This window comes from Phaenicophaeus curvirostris, chromosome 4 (genome assembly GCF_032191515.1).
Source record: "Phaenicophaeus curvirostris isolate KB17595 chromosome 4, BPBGC_Pcur_1.0, whole genome shotgun sequence".
Classification (NCBI taxonomy): Eukaryota; Metazoa; Chordata; class Aves; order Cuculiformes; family Cuculidae; genus Phaenicophaeus; species Phaenicophaeus curvirostris.
Genome location: NC_091395.1, coordinates 65,961,405 through 65,981,514, shown reverse-complemented (window position 1 = coordinate 65,981,514; position 20,110 = coordinate 65,961,405). Strand labels below are relative to the sequence as shown.

At 44.0% G+C, this 20,110-nt stretch overlaps 2 protein-coding genes across 6 annotated transcripts in view; both read right to left on the bottom strand.

Moving 5' to 3' along the window:
- Nucleotides 1-859: 859 nt before the first annotated feature.
- On the bottom strand, nucleotides 860-6,958 carry TADA2B (transcriptional adaptor 2B). The gene is made up of 2 exons (XM_069856371.1): nucleotides 6,669-6,958; nucleotides 860-5,344 (listed from the first exon to the last, which is right to left on the bottom strand). The coding sequence occupies exons 1-2, from the start codon at nucleotides 6,936-6,938 to the stop codon at nucleotides 4,352-4,354; spliced, it is 1,263 nt and encodes a 420-aa protein (XP_069712472.1). The 5' UTR covers nucleotides 6,939-6,958; the 3' UTR covers nucleotides 860-4,351.
- A 2,580-nt stretch (nucleotides 6,959-9,538) lies between these two features.
- TBC1D14 (TBC1 domain family member 14) overlaps nucleotides 9,539-20,110 on the bottom strand; it is a 70,404-nt gene continuing 59,832 nt past the window's right edge. For all 5 annotated transcript variants that reach the window (XM_069856365.1, XM_069856366.1, XM_069856368.1 and 2 more), the window contains 2 exons: nucleotides 16,043-16,301; nucleotides 9,539-12,793 (listed from right to left, as the gene is read on the bottom strand). In XM_069856365.1, coding sequence (XP_069712466.1) covers nucleotides 12,728-12,793; nucleotides 16,043-16,301 — 325 coding nt within the window. In that variant the 3' untranslated portion in view covers nucleotides 9,539-12,727. The remainder of the gene's footprint in view (nucleotides 12,794-16,042; nucleotides 16,302-20,110) is intronic.

The window sequence follows — 20,110 nt, the reverse complement described above, 5'->3', positions numbered from 1 at the left end:
CTTTGATTGGAACCCTGTGCTCAATTAATGTCCTGTAAAGGGACCAGGGTCCGTTTATATAACCTTTAAGGACAGTCATGTGGTGTTCTGCCCCCCTTCCCAAGCCTTCTGTATCTAAACTAAGTCTAATACTTACTTCATTAGTACAGAAGTTTTTCCTGTTGGGCAGTTAAAACAAAGGGACAGGTTCTTCTGTAGCAGATGAAGATTTTGTTAATGAACTTCCCAGCACCTCATACAAACTCTTTTTTTGGACTACATTATTTAATTCAGGGTGCTCTTAAGCATCAGGTACTGTTCAGTGTTCAGCACCAGGCTCAAAGTAGTATCTTTAAAGCTGATAAATGACGTACTCGGCTAAGCGTTTCCTTTTCCTTGGCCTGCCACTTCAGGGAGGCTTTCAGCACGGAGAGCATCAGCTTTTACTAGAAGCACAAACCACCTGTGCACTCCTGACATACACCAGTGAGAAGCACTGAAGAGAAATCAAAGAACAGAGTGATGAGGTTCTGAAATTTAAGCATAAGAGCAGCCAACAAAGCTCTAGTTTAACAGTTTCATAAAGACCACTTCTCTGCTCATCATTATTTAGCTAAAATGCATCTCCATTTGTTGCTGTAAAGACTTCAGCCACTTTCTACATTACACAAGCTATCCTACCATTAAATCAATAATGGAAAGAAACTTTGTAATATAAGTTTATTTACCAATGTACAATGCAAAAAAACCTCGTAAAATGCTGAGTGTGCACAACATTAGGTTTTACAAGATTTCAGCACAGGCATTTGTGTGTCTGGCAGAGCTGCACCAGTACACGATTCAAATGAGTGCAACATTCCCTTTAAGGAAGAAGCTGATGAGCTGACTGTGCTCACCAGGGGCCTTCCTTCACAGTATTTAATGTGTTGTCACTTAAGAGCAACTAGGGCACATGCAAAAACATTTTGCAAGAAGAGATAGTAAACCGAAAGGCTAATGAAGTCTGTTAACAGTTGCAAAGAAATTTGATGCAGCCACCTCAAAGAATAATGGCAGAGTGCTTAGTTTGTGTGATTTACAAGGCAGTTTATGGTCAAAGACTTGTGCAAACCTACTAATGCTGTTCGTGATGCTTGCTGGGACTGCAGTGGAACACAGAGCAAGAGGGTCTGTATCCAGAACTCTGTAACAAGCCCTTGTGCCTTGGGCAGTACACACAGAATGGAGATTAATGCTCCCTTGTCACCTAGTGAACAAATATTACTGTAAAACATCACTGGGACTGGACTGATTGAATTAAACACACAGCATTAAAACAGACTTATTGCTGCTTCTATCAGTAGCAGAAGATCAGTATTTTGAACAGCTTATGGAGTGTCACTTTTTCATAGGCTTACATCAATGCAGTTAGGAGAGATACTATCATTAGTAATATCTTTAATTAGAAAGGTCAAGAGCATTAAGCATATAAAACACCGTTTCATTAGCAACTTGAGAGGTTATTTGCACAGTAACGGAAGCGCTTCCAGATCCACAAGATACAAGTTGAAGAGCTCTTTGCCATGTTTTTACTTGGCCCCTTCATAGCAGAAGAGAAGAAGCTCTAGTTAGTTACTGCATTAAGATAACTGCATCTCAGCTTAAAAACAAACAAACAGACAGCAGCTTATAACAAAGGAATGCTTAGACTATATCAGTTCCATGTGAAAACATGGAACCGCAGCATCCTCTAGTGCAAGTCACCTTTGAAGTTAAAAGCATAGCTGACAATGAGACATTGCTTCTAGGGAAGCCCTTTCCAAGGGACTACTAGTATTTGCTAAAGCAAACATTTACCACCTTGAATTTGCTTGCAAGTATAAAATAAATATTGATATCCATATTTCATACATTAAAAATACTTTATTTTACATTCATTTTGATGTTCAATAAGTTACGTCTAGCACCAAAGAAACATTTTTGAGGGGCTGAGGAATTAAGAAACTATAAAGCCTAAATGGAGACTTCACTTCAATGCTTAAAAGTCATTGGTGCCTAGATTATTTTTAAGTTATTGTTCAGATGGGCTTTAGACTATTGCTTCAGTTAGACTTAGATGTGCCAAACACTGTAGAAATATAAAAATCGCAGATTTAAAGAAAATAATAATAATAATAATAATAATAATAATAATTATTCCTTTAAACTCCCAGCTCCATGCTGAGTTGAGGCTCCAGAACGCTGTCAGTAATGGTATGTTATGGCAGTTAGGTAACAAGTTACAGGAAGAACTGAATTGCATAATGAGAATACTGGAAAGAAATGCTGAGCTTCCTTTCCACAGGAGTAGGACAGAGAAAATCACCAAGGGTTTACACCTTATGAACTTGTGTGCTGTTTGTACACATGTACAGGGTAGTTCTTCAAGCTACTCAGCACATTGGAGTTACTTCCACTGCTGCCAAGGACGGACAGTTTTGTCTCAAGTATTCCACAACAAACCACTTACAGGTAGGCCAAACAAAGTGATTACATCCGAGAACATAGCCCTTACCTTTTTTGAAGGGAGATAACATCACAAGCTCAAAAGAAAAAGGCACTAGAGTTTTGGTTTTTTCCTCTTTAGAAATGCTGGCTTTGTAATTCTACCCCTTTGATTCTAAACTCACTTGTAACACTATTTCAGTAATGCTGGACATAGAACTAAAGCCCCGTTCTGGTCAGTGTACCTCTGAGGAGTTGCAGAATTAACACTATTTAAGATTTTTGTGGTATCCTCACCGACTACAGCCCGAAGCATCAAGCCAAGGTGACACTTGCAGTGCTTGCACTTGTTCTGAAGCCAGCGCAGCTCCGTGTTTTGGCACATCTGCACTCCAGAAGACCTGCCCGACTGGTCTCTAGTCTCAGCATCCTCCTTTGGGCATAGCTACTAGAGACTTGGGCACAACTAACACTGTGCCGCCTTCCATGTGGCAACAACCATTTTTTTATTCATTTTGTTAAATACCAGCAAGGGAATTTAAGGATGAAATTAGCACACAAATCCTTTTCTTGTCCTCCTTCAAGATCTTTCCCTTACCCAGTAGCTCTCACTAGAAGATCTTGCTGTGGATCAGGCATTCCTGTTCCATGCTGTGTTTCTGTCACATACACCCAGATCAGACCACAGTCCTTACCTCTCGAGGTGCTCTGTCCTCCCTGCAGTGAGCCGCATTCACAGTTCTCCTGCCAGATCAGCAATGTCAACTTCAACCTATTTAGCCCAGTATGTTTTAAGATACCTGCAACTGGAACCCTGGAATGGCTTTGCTTACAGCTCTGCACTACAGGTGCACAGTACCTGTACATTTTGACTTAATCTGTATCACATCTCATTTTTGTTTTTAAAAGCCCATCTCAGTAATTGCTCTTCGTTTGGGAATCTCACTCCCTTTCCCTGTCGCCTACCAGTCAAATTCTGGAGGAGGCAGCTACACCCGCCTCTTCTCATACAAAGAAGTTACAGGTACAAAGGTGGAGAAGGCTCCTGACAAGAGAAAATGGTGATTTTGCTGCCTGAGGCTCCCAACTGCTGTAAGACAACTCACTGCCTATTTTCCCAAACCCAATTTCTGGCCCAAATCAGCTACTTCCCAGTAAGTGCCGACCCATCCTCCAGTGCAAAGCACCACAGCTGCCCTGTACTGCAACTTTCCTACTAGTTCATTAATACTGAAGCTTCAGTGGGTTTGTTTCAGCACGAACTCTAGCCAAAGCTGTGTCTGGATCAGCTGGGTGTGAAGGCAGCTCACCAAGAATCCACAGCACAGGCACCCGAAGGCATCTCACCTACCTAATTTCTCCCTTTTCACTCCCTTGCCACGGATCAGCCCTGGTGTCTCCTCAACAAAACCTCACCCCGCAGTGCCAGCACCTTGGCTGTAGTTACTAAGGAGAATGTTCTGAAAGCTTAGCAATGGTCACAAAACTCCCTGCTCAGTGTGCTCCTGAGCTTAGGACTTGTGTAAACTTCACTTTCCTGCCAGTATTACACCAAAATAAAAGGGAGAAGTTTCGTTTGCTGGAAACTATATCCCTCTCCTTCAAAAAAAAAAAAAAAAAGTAAAGAATCTACTCTGGAACCACTGGACCTGAATAAGTTCACATGAAAGAAATCTGTTCTAATAATGTACCAAAAGCAGTGAAATCCAATGAGAATTTCCACAATTAAGTATTTTCCATGATCAAAGCAAAAGGACCGTGGATCATGAATACCGTGGGGGTTATGTTTTTGCTTATGTTTGGTTTTAAGTGACATAATTTCTGTGTCTTTAGGGAGGGAAGGAAAAAATAACAGAGTCCTTGAGGCTACAATGGGCCTCTCCTATGTTTTTTTCAGATTGGCCGAGTTTCATGAAGCATCTCTGGATATCCAACCACTTTCTGTTAGAAAGTTTAAAATCCTTTTCTTCAGTACCTTATCTAAGTAACTGGGAAGGCGACTTTTTGAAGGAATTCCTTGTCTCTTTTGGAGATGGTCTTTAATGATTATGGTTTTTACAGTCACATAACGTGCAGGAGTCAAATTTAGTGAGCTACAGAGCACCTTTTCCCTGTCGGATAGAAGTTCAAAGCCTGGCAGGTTTTCAATGGCAGCAAATTCACCCTCTTTACCATCTTCCTTCCCTCTCTTGGAACTAGCTATGTTTTTGTTCTCCTTCCTCTTTTCCCGTTTATGCCTGGCTGCCTCGTATTCTGCCGACTCTTCCATTTTGGTGATTCCATTGCGACGGTACCGCTGCAGCTCCCGAATCTTTGCTCGAAGTATCCTCTCCTTGTGCATGTTCTCAAAGAAGTCTTCAAACTCCTTACAAGACATGAACTGGTACAGAGGCCTCAGCTTCAGCCTCAACTCCTTCTCTTCTTTTGTGATCTTTCGTTTGGGAGTTTTCTCCTTGTCCTTTTTATCCTTCCCCAGAAAGGCTGGAACCAAATTATAGTCTCGCGCAATGTTCTTCCGCCGCTGCCTCTCCTTGAGTTTCCTTACGTACATGTCTACGTGAGCTCTTTTTAACTCTATCTCCACATCATCATCGTCGTAGTTTACCGAAAGGCCACTGATTAGAGTCTCCGCATCTTGATCATATTCGATCTCATAGTCATCCCGAAGCGGCATGTAACCCAACTGCTGCTGCTCAGCCACCGATATATCCAGGGGCGGGAGCGGCGTGGTCAAGCTAGGAGAGAGCGGGCCACCGCTGGGACACGTGTGATCTGTTACTCTGTTTGGAATAGTGTCAGGGATGCAGGCTTTTCCGAGGTTGCCGTGGATATACATGCTCACGTAGTGTTCCATCACCTCCTGAGGTGTTCGGGATGCTCCCACGTGAGTAGCCATGTCCTCCTAAACAGAAAATAACGAGTGATAAAACAACACCTCCAGCAGAATGTGCACTCATGTAAGAGCCCGACTTCTTCCCTGCTCCTCAAAGGCCAACTCACAGCACCAAAACTTGTCCAACAATACTGAAATGAGTCACCTTTCCATCGGTTCTGCACTGCTAGGTCCAGGTCAGTATTTACAACTGCACCGGAGCACATAAGCCACGAAAGGAGCACCAGGAACATCCCTAAGGCATCAGATGCTCCAGGTACAGCAACACCACTGAGATGCTGTATCCACATGGTGATTACTGAGCTTCCATTGTTCTCCGCTTACCATCCTCAGGCGATATTCTATATTCCAAGGCACTGCTGAGATCACAACATCACTTGGATTTTGCTTGCTTCTCCTGCGCTGCCAAAGTGCTTTTAGAGCAATATTGAAATAAGGAAAGGTAGTAGTAACAGTGAGACAGTAGAAGCTCGAGAAGCTCGACATGAGCCGGAAAGGTGCGCTCACAGCCCAGAGGCCAACCATATCCTGGGCTGCATCAAAACAAGCGTGGCCAGCAGGGCGAGGGAGGGGACTCTGCTCCTCTGTAGTGAGACCTCATCTGGAGTCCTGTGTCTAGTTCTGGAATCCTCAGCTTAAGAAGGATATGGAGCTGTTGGAATGGGTCCAGAGGAGGGCTACAAGGATGATCAGAGGGGTGGAGCACCTCCCATATGAGGACAGGCTGAGAGAGTTGGGCTTGTTCAGCCCAGAGAAGAGAAGGCTCTGAAGAGACCTTATAGTGACCATCCAGCATCCATCAGGGCTACAAGAAAGCTGGGGAGGGACTGTTCACAGGAGCTTGTGGTGACAGGACGAGGGGCAATGGGTATAAACTGGAGAGGGGCTGGTTTAGACTAGATATTAGGAAAAATTCCTTCACTATGAGGGTGGTGAGGCAGTGGCACAGGTTGCCCGGGGCAGGTGTGGCTGTCCCATCCCTGGAGGTGTTCAGGGCCAGGCTGGATGGGGCTTTGAGCAGCCTGGTCTAGCAGGAGGTGTCCCTGCCCACGGCAGGGGGGTTGGAACTGGATGATTTTTAAGGTCCCTTCCAACCCCAACAATTCTACAATTCTACTTACACTCTGCCAACATTTCGGAACTAAGAAAAGCCACAACGACCACGAATTTTAAGATTTCGATAGAGAAACTTGTTTACGTTTAATGAAAGGAGAGAATCAGCGGACCGGGGGGCGGTGGGGGGCCCGGCCGCTCCCCAGGAGCGGGCACAGGGCGCCCCCCGCGCCGCCGCCCGCCCGAGGGCCCCGAGGAGAAGGGGCCCCGCCACTCTTACCCAGTTGCCGAAGCCGAACTGCTCGATCGCGTCCAGCAGCAGCTGCTCCTCGCGGCTGCTCCAGCCGCCCTCCGCCTCGGCGCCCCAGAGCGTGAAGCGGCCGCCGTCCACCAGCTGGTAGCCGTGCCATCGGCGGTGCGGGCCGATCTCGGCGCCGGCCGAGAAGCAGTCCGGGCAGAGCTCGATGTCGGCGCACTCGGTGCAGCGGAAGCGCAGGGAGCTCACCTCGGCCAGGCAGTACACGCAGTACTTCTTCCCCAGTTCCGCCATCTTGCCCCGCCCGCCGGCAGCGCGCGCGCACGCGCGGCCGCGCCCCCGCCCGGGCAGCGCCAATGGCCGCGCGCGCCGGGGGGCGGGGCCTGGCCGGGGGAGCCCAATGGCGGGAACGGAACCCGGCGGGCGGCGGCGATTGGCCGAGCGGGACCCGCCCGCCTTCCCCGCGGCCAATCCGAGACGCGGCTCCGCGAGAGACCCCGGCGCCGAGCGGCCCCGAGCGGGGGGCGGGGCCAGGGCGGGGGGGGCGGGGCCAGCGCCGTTGCCGGGAGACGGGGGAAGCGGCCAGAGGGCGGAGCCCTGAGAGCCCGAGCTGAGAGACCCGGAGCGGCCGGGGAGGGAGGGGGGGGGGATGGACGAGATGGAGGTGAACGGGAGACAGAGGAGATGGAGATGGAGGAGATGGAGATAGAAGGGATGAAGACGGAGCAGTCAAGGATGGAGGAGATGGAGACGGAGGGGATGGAAACAGAAGAATTGGAGATGGAGGTGGAGGAGATAGAGGAGGTGGAGGAGATGGAGGTAGAAGAGATGGAGGTGGAGATAGAAGGGATGGACATAAAAGAGAAGGAGGTGGAGGAGATGGAGCAGTCAAGGATGGAGGAGATGGAGATAAAGGAGATGGAGGTAGAAGAATTGGAGATGGAGGTGGAGGAGATAGAGGAGACGGAAGAAATGCTGTTGGAGGAGATGGAGATAAAGGAGATGAACCTGTCAGGGCCAGAGGAGCTGTGGCTGGAGGAGATGGAAGAACCAGGGCCAGAGGAGGCGTGTCTTGATGATGTGGAGGTGCCAGGGATGCAGGAGATGGAGCTGCTGTAGCTGGAGGAGATGGAGCTGTCGTAGTCTGGAGAAGCTCCAATGAGAGGAGGTGGATGAGCTGGGTCCAGAGAGGCTGGGGCTGGTGGAGCCATCAGAGCCTGAGATTGCAGCAGGACCACAGGAGCTGGGGCCTCCGCACCCATTGGGCCCTTGGCAGCAGCTGGCAGTGCTGGGGTGGAGGGGGCAGGCGAGACCCCTGGAGAACAGAGCAAGTGGCGGCTTTGATGGACTTGAGAGCCCATGGAGAAAAAGGAACAGAAACACAGTAAAAAGATTGATGGCGACAGGGATGAAATCCTGAAGATCAAAAAGAAGGTGCTGAGCACACACATGGATTTTGTCATTCGACAACGGCCACGTCTGCCTCCCAGGCACATTGCAAGGACAGTTTTCTTGGATGCAGCTGGCAACTGGAGAGCAACTCCTCGTCAGCTCCTGAAAGGACACGCACAAGGCCAACGTCCCACAACCCTGCAACCTCCACCCATTCTGTAAATAGACTTGGCTGCCACGTCTGCCTTGGTGGTGCACAAGAAATAGTGATTGCTTTCAGAATTATTTTCAGGATATAAGTATAGTTGTTGATTTTTCACTCCAAAGTAGAGTTCTGAATTCATTTAGTCCATCAGCTTTTAGTTTTAGGGTCTCTCAGCCTTGTCTTAGGTGTAGTCACTGAAGATGCAGAGGGCGGTGTTAGCCCCTCACTCTCTCAGTGACTTCTGCCCTGCTCAGCTGCAGCGTATCAGAACGCCAGACAAAAAGACTGGAGAAAAAGGGGAGGGAGCAACAAATATTTATGGCTGCATGGCTTATGAAGCTCTAGTGACAGGAAGCCGGTTCCCCTTTCAGAACCGTGTGTTCTTAAATCAACAATTCTCCCCATCAAGCAGGGTTCATGAGACAGATCCACATCCCGGAGCTCCTGCTGCTGTTTTAACATTAGTTTTCATTTAAGGCAAAGGATGGACGTGAAGAATACAGGAATATTTTAGTCCAGTAAAACATTGGGAGCTCTGCAGACGGTGTGCTCTCATTACTGAAGGAATTGCAGCCACCGTAGGCTCCTTAGAGGCCATCAAGAGCTGATGTGCCCAAGTCTGCAATCAGTCCTTCCTCATTAGTTGTCAAGTTCTAAGTGTGATAACACTACTTTGCTTATACAGACCAGGGACCTTCAGTCCTGCCTTCAGCAGTCAGAGGTGGGTATTAAAGGCCTAGCTTGAAGTGTTCCACAGATGTGAATTTTGCAGGTAAGAAGCCACATCCCATCCCAGTGGTAAAGAGGAGGAATGGAGGCTGCTGGGTTTCCACCACAGGCTAGAATTCCATCCTGTGGGACAGGTATTGCTGAGCAGTACTTGAACTGGTGGTTCCAGTTCCAAAATCAGTTGCACGTGCATTTATACCAAATACACAAGTCACTGAATTGATGGGCTTGTGCCAACCTCATCCAGTTCAGCAAGGCCACGTGCAAGGACCTGACGCCTGGGTCTGGACAGTGCCCTGCACAATTACAGGCTGGGCAGAGAATGGATTGAGAGGAGCCCTGGGGAGAAGGACTCTGGGGTGCTGGTGGAAGAGACGCTCACCATGAGCTGGCAATGTGTGCTTGCAGCCCAGAAAGCCAACCAGAGCCTGGGCTGCTTCAAAAGACGTGTAACCAGCAGGGTGAGGGAGGTGATTCTTCCCTTCCACTCTGCTCTTCTGAGGCAGGCATTGATTCTTTTATTTCTCAATTACACTGACAATGGGTGATTAAGAGAACTGTACATGACTTTATTTAACAAAACCATTTATTGACAGTTGAAAAAGTTCCAGTTTGATACACACACCAACATAAAACCAATTGCAACGCGATGCGTGGGGCATGTATCAATGGTGCTCTGTGTCACTCGAGTTTTTGAAACATTCAAAAATAAGCTCTTACAAGGTACCTAATTTTTTTTCCCCAAATGAAATTCTTTACTAAATGAAGTAACGTTTATGAGTGATTGCTGATCGAAGTTGCAAAACTTTACAATAAAGTGCAGGTCGTACAGAACTCTCAGCCTGGTTGAAGTTGTCGGTTTCTCTGGTCTGCTGCACATACAGTGGTTGTTGCAGACTCATGATGTATTGCAGCATTTTTGTTTTTCTTAAACCCACGAAGAAAAGAAATTTTGACTGATGGGGACACTTGCTCAATGAAAGAAAATCTCATGCATCCTGTTGCAGATACTCTCAAGCACCTGAACAATACAATTGTCAAAATTTTTTATGCAATCCCTGAATTTATTGTGGAAATCTTCCTGAATAGCTAATTAAGAGATTTGGTAAGCTGCAAGAAACTTAACAAGCTCAGTGGCAAATAATTTTATGCCCTCGCTACTCATCTCTGGGTTTATCAAAATTCAAGCGTTACCTTCAAATCAAGTTACTCAGAAGTTGAAACAATCTTTCAGGAAGTGATTTTTTTTTCTCAAAGGTATTTTGTTTGAAAACAAACTGTGCAAAGCTCCTTATTGCATTGCTTTTCTTCATGATAGAACGTACCTTATATACACAAAGAAATCATTTAGAAAATATATACATCTAAGAACAGAAAGATAAATCACAAAACAAAATAATTACATTTGCTTAAACAGTGCACAAGTGTTGCAGCAGGCCTTCTTCCCACAACTGTACCCATTTTCACTGTTACATTCAACATCTTACTGAGAAGAGAAAAAGGGGAAGAGGCTGTTGATAGCTGCAAAGATACTTAGTAGCTGAAGAAAGCATTTTAAACAGACAAATGAGATGCACTTGTAGACCTGTTTAAAAAGAAATACATATCTAGTTGCAATGAAGACTTAAATCACAAAGCCTGTTACAGTACCACCTAAAAATGTATGCTGAGGAGAAACTTGTTTGTGTGTTTAATAAACCACTTAAAAGCATAGTGCAAATGTTTCAGATGGTAGGCCTCTCACATCCTTCATGGAAAGGCCTATTTGTCGTAGTAACAGAAAAAGTAATATGAAAAAAACACTTACTGACCTTCCTTCCAACTTTCTATTGCACTTCACAGCAATGCAGCACACAAGTACCGGCCACTGAAGGATCAAAGCTATACAAATCACGCGTTTCATACCAACATCTTGAGGTCTGTTTTCAGTAAGTGATAACCTACAAGTAGCCTTATGGAGGAGTTAAGATGGTCAACAAAACCCCATACACATTATGCCAGGTACACGAAGTGGACAGGGGAAGAGGCCAATGAGGTATCAGACTTGTGAGTTGCACTTGCATTACACATCTCCAAAAGTGACTCTGAGTCCTCGCTTACCAGGGAATCTTGCTCTCACTGTTCTAATATTACAATCAAACTATCCTTTGTGAAAACCATGTTTGCACTAAAGGACAGTATTTTGACTATGTCCCACAGTCCTTTATAGCTTCAGCTGAGTAGCGTGTAACTATTATTCTCATTTTTTTTTTATTCAGACAGTGCCAGAATAATCAGCATAAAACAGACCAAAGAGCTTTGGGAAACTGCTGACCATACAGCTAGAGGTTTTAGAAACAGTTAACACAAATATTGCTTCAGTTAAGTTTCCCTTTTCAATGATCATCATTATTTATAAAATAGATTTTACACTATACACTATGCAATAAACATTCTTGTAAATCAGAGGCACGCATGATTTACAGTTCAGCGTTCACTGGAATGCAGAGGGGCTCCAAGCTGTGTAACAATTCTGCGGCCGCCGTTTGCCACCTCTGTAACTTGCTCCCATGTATTAGAGGCTAGATAAAACGCTAGGAAGTGACAGCTTGTACTTATTCTGATGGTATCCGTCTGGCACATTCCCCAGTAAACTTGTTTCACTTGTCACTACATACAGATCAGCTCCACATAACGCTTTCAGATCCCACAGACCCTTTTGGTTTCAGCAGCAATGCCAGCTTACATAATTTCTCACCTACACCCTTCCTTCTCAGTTTTGCCAGTGAGCAGAGCTGGGTTTAAAGGAACTATAAAAACTGCTTCTAACCATTTCTCAGTTTATAAGCTCAGCCCAGATCAGTTTTATAAGCACTACTGGAGAGATGGCACAGGACTAAGTAGCCAGTAGGTAAGATCACCCTGAGACAGCACTGCCCCAGAAGAAGGAAACATGGAAACGTACATTTAGTGGTATGTTTCTTTAAAGTTCTTAAAGTCAGTGACCCTGACTTGAAAGAGTACCAGCTGGGAAATGATGCCAACCTAATATTAGAACACCCTTGGTGAGTGTGGAATCTAGTCTGATTAATGGAACTTCTTTCATACGCATCCAGATTGGAAACCAAGATTTCCAAGGTGTCTTGAAGAATAATTGCTTTTGCATTACTAGTGGGACTTCTCTTCCAAGTTTACTTTCTACTTAGCTTTTTCTTATTAAAGAATGGAATGCAGTTTTGCGTCTATGTGATTTCTTTGGTAAATGGGACCCACAGCCTATAAAACAAGAAGCATTTCTAAAGAAATGGTCCTTACATAATTTAACTATAAATTCCAGCACCAGTTATATAAAATCCAGATCCAGCTACTGTTATAGGTTTGGGAAATATATCCTGCCTAAAAACAGAACTGAGGAATAGCTTTCAAAGCAAATGACATTGCTGAATGCCCAGTCTTTTAAAACATAAAAAGCATCAACCTCAAAAAACTCCTTAGTATTGTTTAGTTTCACTCCCCTCATCGGAAGTACAGAATGTGTAACGCTGTTGACAGCAAATGCTCATTAGAAGTTTAAGGCTAAGCCTAGGTTTAATTTATAAGGGGTTTATCCTGATTTCCTTCCTCTCCTGCCCCGTCCTTTCCCTTTAAGGCTATCCTACTACTAAACTAAACTCTGAAATAACACTTTGATTTGCAAGCTCATACATGTCAAACAGTGCTCAATACTTTTGCCACTTTAGCTCTTTTCCTGTGAATCGCTGGAGAGGCAACCGTAATTTTAACGTTTGAGTGAAGGACTTCCTTTTTCCATTTCCCGATTGTCTTTCTGCAGAGCAGCCAGTACCTAGACATTTCAAGGAGAGAGAAAAGAAGTGTTAGACTTAAAAAGTGACTCAATAAATGGAAGTTTCCCATTTCATTATGTCTGAGCAATATTATTTTAACTATTAAATGTAATCAAATTTAAAGAACCTCTCCACTGATGTAGACTCCTCCCCTAACTCCTGGTAGCATGGTAGATACAAATGGATTAAACAAATGTTTAAACTCAATCTCCCCCAAACACAAACTTTTGAAGTCTGGAGATGAGATTCTAGCCCATATTATGCAAGTCTAGCATTACTAAAGGACGCTGCCTGAGGGGAAGTTACAATTCTCAAGATAAATGGAACATCTGAAAACACAGGCAGTGAGCAGCCTGAGCAGCCTGATGTTATCTAGGAGTTCAGGACAGAATTACCTTAGTGCTGATTGGTGCTTGTTCGGAAGACACCAGTCTCCAGATCTGCTTACATCTTTTTGTGAAGCAAAAAGTCACAGAATCACACAGAATCACAGAATAACCAGGTTGGAAGAGACCCACCGGATCACCGAGTCCAACCGTTCCTACCAAACACTAAACCATATCCCTCAGCACCTCGTCCACCCGTGCCTTAAACACCTCCAGGGAAGGTGACTCAACCACCTCCCTGGGCAGCCTGTTCCAGTGCCCAATGACCCTTTCTGTAAAGAATTTTTTCCTAACGTCTAGCCTAAACCTCCCCTGTCGGAGCTTGAGGCCATTCCCTCTTGTCCTGTCCCCTGTCACTTGGGAGAAGAGGCCAGCACCCTCCTCTCTACAACGTCCTTTCAGGTAGTTGTAGAGAGCAATGAGGTCACCCCTCAGCCTCCTCTTCTCCAGACTAAACAACCCCAGCTCTCTCAGCCGCTCCTCATAAGGCCTGTTCTCCAGCCCTTTCACCAGCTTTGTTGCTCTTCTCTGGACTCTCTCCAGAGCCTCAACATCCTTCTTGTGGTGAGGGGCCCAGAACTGAACACAGTATTCGAGCAGCGGTCTCACCAGTGCCGAGTACAGAGGGAGGATAACCTCCCTGGACCTGCTGGTCACGCCGTTTCTGATACAAGCCAAGATGCCATGGGCCTTCTTGGCCACCTGGGCACACTGCTGGCTCATATTCAGTCGGCTGTCAACCAACACCCCCAGGTCCCTCTCCTCCAGGCAGCTTTCTAGACAGACTTCTCCCAGTCTGTAGCACTGCATAGGGTTGTTGTGCCCCAAGTGCAGGATGCCCCAAGTGCAGGAAGTGCAGGAAAGTCCACATTTTCACCCACACTGAAAACTTGCATTTCCTAATACCTGATGAACCTTTTTTTTTTCACAGCCCTCATGTAGAGGGCACAATAACAGCCAGATTCTCATGCTGCTAAACATGTTCCTTGCCCTGTAGTTAGTCTCCACTGAAGAAGTCCACCAGCACCTTCAAGAATCACCCCAGAACTGAATCTGCTGTGGAACATTTCATCTCAAAGAACTGCAGTTACAAGTAAGGAACCTTTTTTTCTCCCTCAGACTGACTTCAAACCAACCCCTAAACCATCAGAATTAACAAGGAGGTGGGGCTAATTCACTCACAGGGCAACCACACAACACTGCCTACACTTGAGTGCAAAAGCGCCTATAGATGCTGCAACAAAAAAGGTTCAATGCGGGTCTGACTGTTCAACAGTTCCTAGAATTGGAGAGTGATATTAGATATCTTCACAGAGATTCAGGATAAATCAACAGCTACTCAATCACAGGGACTTAAGAGAGTTTCAAGTGCCACAGTAACAACACCCTTGGTTTAAAGAGTCACCCTTTTAAGAAATGAGAATAACACCAGACTATGGATCCACAAAAGGAGGAAAGCATGAGCCTTAAAGACAATTAACAGAGCTCAGATTCTTTAGTTATTTCGGAAACCTTACGGAGCTAAGATTTGAAACATACAGATTACAGAAATGCTAAGCAAACAGTCCAGTCTGTTCTAACATCTCTACTTCTTTACTGTTGACAACAAATCAGTAGGTAACAACATCCATTCACATTTGCACGCTCAGCCTGTATTGGCACAAGGCCTTGTGTTCTTTGCGGGCAATTCCATAATTAAAAAAAAAAGGGGGGAGGTTGCAGGTTTCCTCTTGATAACCAGAGTCCTTGTTACTAGAAGTGCTGTGTCCATGATTTACCAGGACTCCTTTCAGTCTCCAGTGTCCTAACCACACTGTCAGTGACCAAGGGAAAAGTGGAATGAGATAGAAACATACACGGTATCATGTGATGAGGGAACCAGGACTGCAGGAACCAGCTTCGTAAGCAGCCCATACGATTTTAGACGAGGTCCTACATTTGTCATCCCTAGACAGCACCAGGTCAGAATGTGACCCTCAGGATAACAGGTCTGTAATTACCATGGTACAACAAGGTGAAAGGTTCAGTAAGCAGGTGTCTTCCTGAATGCTAAGTACACCTAATGCTGAGATGTGCAGCTGAAGTTCTACAGTCAAATATATCATCATTTGCAGCTGAATTGCCATAACTACTACATTTAACATCACCTTTCCATTTCACTCCAAAAAAGAATTTAGATAAAATAGAGCTCTGTTTCACCACAACTCGTGCAGCAGGCTGTATTACTGCTCTGAAGAAAGAAAAAAATCTAAAAAAAGTCTTTCCACTCCAAATGCTATGGAGTATGCTTGACCTAACTCTCCAGAATCAATGTCTGTTACCACCACTTAATGATTTCCACATTCAGATGACACACTCCCACCATTTTTCTTTAAACTGGAGTTTAGTTGAAATTACACTGATGAGACGATTTCTGGAATAAAGACTTCAGGCTGAATTTCGATAAAGAAGTCAGAGATGCAATCACTTCTGTACAGTCCCAAATTAGACAAAACAGATCAAGAATATTAAGATGACTGTATGAGTCCTGACAAGCTGCCATCTTCTGCTTTTAAATACCAAGTTGTAGTCTTGCCAGCAGCCTTTGTAATTAATGAATTTTAAAAGTTGTACTATACTATATCAACTCCACCCAACATTTCAATTTCGAACATTGACTGAGCTCTTCCTTTCCAGAGGAGAGTAAGCTCAGGGAATCCACTCACTTGAATGTACACTAAAAGCATGGAGTAAGGTATGTAGTCCTACCCACCTGTAAAATCAAACATTAACTCCATTAAAACATTCTTCCAGGTGTTGCCAAGCCCCATTTTCATGAGTACAGAACAATTGTTTATTATCAAAGATTAACACCCCCTTTACCTGAGCCCACTTTTTGTTTCTACTTTGCATCTGAATGGCAGCTATAGATGTGAAGAATTCTTCTGAAGGCAAGTCCTCAGGCAGCTTTGTTAAAAACTGGGCTATATGAATGAAGTCCATTTTGGTCAAAATATCTTCAAAAAGTTTTAATATTCCCAGGGCTGTACGGAATAGGAACTCTTCTCCATCACGGCAGAACACATCCCAAACACGACATGCCAAGTCCAGTGGCAAAGATTTGCTGTACAATGTGAATATCCTTAAAAACAGAACAAAATTTTCAGTGTTAGTGGACAAGAAAAGCGCCTTAGATACTAACAGAAGAACACAGACTGATCACCAGTGAGTTGGAAGCTTCTCAAATATTTATAACTGAATATTCCTATTTTAATTTCAGACGCACTTCTAATAGTTGCAGCATATCAATACATGAAACAATATAAATTGGTACAACCATTAAGGCACAAGTGTTGGAGGAAATACCAGTTCAAACTCTAGTGAATTGAGAATTTAGAGTACATTTCAGCACAGACGCACTGCGTAGAGCTCCATAAAACTGCAAGTAATTCTCCGGCAGAGGTCAGCAAAGCCTTAAATGTAAATAAAGCCTTCCCACATCTTTTAACACAAAATCTCATTTCAAGTATGCTGAATCCAACAGCAGCTCCCTGGTGTTTAAGACCCCCCCTACAGCCTCCAATTTTTTTGGGGGGAAATTCAGGTTTACATTAAAAAAATAAAACAGAATAGACATAAACACACATCTATATAGGTACAGAATATGAATTAATGTATTTTCACAGCAAATTCTAACAATCAAAGGTTTTCTGCAGTATCTGATTTTTACTACGTAAGATTTTCTGAATGACAGACACGTCATGAAGTACCCAGCTTCTTTGTGAACCAGCACACTTCAGAAAAATGGAAAAATCTATTAATTTTACAAGCAGCACGACAAAGCTAAACCAGTTGCACAAATTCAGGTGACAAGTACACTGCAGCTTTAGGATCCTTAGAATTTTACTTTTTTCTGATTTTACATCTCACTGCAATATCTTTATAAAACATGGAAATCGTATAAATTCTGTTCTCCAAAAGGCTAAATAAGAATATAAATATAGTGGTAGAGTCTGGGATTAAAAAGAAACACTGTAGTTTATCTACGTGTTTTACATACACGTGAGAGAGAGAGAAAGGGAGAATAGCACAATACAAGCCCTTTCTTCAGGTTATTGGCTGATGATGAGTTGCAGGCTTGGTACACTCTTTTGACACTTCTATACAGTCACATGCCATCTAAAAATGTCTTGCTACAGAATACTTACGCAGCAGAATTAAGACTTTTTGTCTATACACACACATGCACAGGAAACAGCAACAGCTTTTTGCTTGATGAAGAACAGCATAATAGGAAGCAATTCCAGAGTCCTTTCCTGGTCACCAAGCTGCAGGCAAACACTCAGCCAAAAACTAGTCCTCGTTAAAGATAAGTAACAATGCCTGGTTTTTTGATGTGTTTTTATTCACAAGAGCTATTATTCTGTCACGATTCAGACCTAACCTGAACAACCCATGTGTATTAAAACTACAACTATGCAGAAAATAAACTGTCAGAAAAAACAGTCAGAACTATTTATTAGAATGCTACTTTTTGACGGAAAAGATTTACATCAAAAAAAGCTGTCACATCAAATAAGGCATTTGACATTGATGTCTTCATAATTTGGAAAAAAGTGCAATTTACAGGAAATTTGCAAGGCAATTAACTTTCATTAATACTAGCATGGAACTAAATACATCAAGACCTAAGAATGGGCTCCTGGAACAAGCAATGCAACAACAGTAGGAATTGTTACTGCTAAGGATGAATTTGCTCCCTTCAAACATTTCCTACTGAAAGACATTTTTCTATTAGACATCTGAGCTACTGCTCTGAAACCCAGCTGAAATTTATCTTAGCAATAAAGCAGCTGTACCAGTCCCAGCAGCAGCTCTCAGCAGCACTAGCACACGGCTTCCACATGACCTGCTCTCGCTGCACTGCAGGATGATTTCTTGTCTGCAGTTCTCCTCCAACTCATTTCAAGTCCCAGGTGCAGACAAGGCAGCTAACTAGAAGTCCAGTGTCACAGTAACATAAATATAAGCTACCAGCTGCTGCCTGCTTGGAAAAGGGGAAGAAAAATGAAATACCAGATGCCCCTGCTCCTCCCAGTCCTGCTTATGATGAAAGTGTGCTCTGAGATTGAAGCATGAAATCCTGGCTGGTTTGCTACTCACAGGGAAAGCATATGACCATAATGTCACGGATAAAGCAAAGCACTGATACGATGACAATCATAGGCTCTGTGTTTTCCTTCCTCAGTTCCTTCTGTTTCCCCCCCATCCTTTCTTTCTTTTTTTAATTAAAAGTTCTTCATAAGATATTGTTAGCAACAGTGATGATGACACGCATGCCAGAATTTGGACTGAAAACTCATGTACAGCAACGCTGATGCAAGTCAGATCTTGCATATAAATCAGATCTTACATGTTCTTGCACTACACATTCTTTTCCCACGCCTGTTGCAGCACAAAAATACTTCTGCAACTTCTGAGTTCCGTTGTGGAAACTGATGGATAATTCACCCTTTAAGCTGACTCTCGAATCCCCTCTTTCATTCTGGTACTAACTTTTTGTTATCACTTATTGTATCAATTTCACCTACATCTATTTTGAGACAAAGATTGCCTCTTCCTAAGTACTCAAGCATTACTTCATTGTATAGTGGCATCTCTGTTCTCATTAGCACCTTCAGAGTTACTGCTATAAGCTTGTTGGTAACACTTTATTTAGTACAACTGTGAAGTCATTACAGCTGAAAAAGAGAAGAAAGTACTTACTTCATTCTGTGTTAGGAGAAAGAAGAAACTTAATTATTATGTACCACATAACAAAGACTGCAACAGAGCAACTTTCTAGCACTCAGCAAATCTGAATGCATTGCAAAATGTATCAATATAACACAAAAACTGCCTGAGTTCTGAGCGATTTCCAGCCAGTCAGAAGCACTCAAAAAGCCCGGCCCTCTCACCCAGGAGCACTAAACAGCACGGCACTATTATCACTCAAGTCCACCCCAACCTGCAGTGACACAAGGGTAAGCACGTTGTAAACTGGGCTGAAGACTTGTCTTTTAGAATCCAGTATTAACTCCAATTCAGAAAATGAAGATGTCACCAGAAACCTTTGGAAATAATTGGACAGTCCATTTTTTCTTTGAAAAGGAGGCGTGCACTTAAAGCATCCTCTTAAGCTTCATTTTTTGGGGAGTGGAGAGATAACAGCATGACGTGAACTGTCTTTTTCTTAATCTAGCAGATAGCAAGCTTAGAAATACTTCACTGGAAGCGCCCACTACAAACACCCACACAAAGCGGCTCAGACCTTTATTGTAATAAGCAAATAATGTCAACAGAAAGTTGGCGTTCACAGAGCACAGTCACAGTCAGTGGAATACTGAAGAACCACTGATCAATCCATCAGTACAAGCAAAGCCCTCAGCTATAATTATTGCCAAAATCATTTTTCTGAGTAGGGGATAAAGAGTTGTTTGTATAGCGGCAGCAGGCCATAAATAGCCAGCATGTGTCCTTTGTAAATCCACATTCTGCTCTGCTCACAAAAGCCTGTGGTACATCAGCTGACAGAGCTGAGAGGCCAAGGCTGCGCTATTCAGAAACACTATTCCCCCCCTATTCTCTGTGAACTTGACTGCACGCTGCTCTTTACAGCTCTCTCATGCTTGATTTCCATCATATTCTTCAAAAAAAGTAAAAACATGTCTGGCTTTTGAATCCTTTGGATGAGATTAATCAGTTTGAGTTTTGGCTTGAAGCACATGGGTCCTTTCTAAAAAAGATGCCTTACTTCTGGCAGGTATCCGCTGACAATCATGCCACTGTACTTTTTAATTAAATTCTTAAGTCCTTGGGTTTTTACCCCATCAGAGAAGGCAGTGGTGGAACTGAACTGGCAGGGGGGCTCCCTTCCCTAAATCCTCTACCAGCCTCAAGAAAACCCAATGC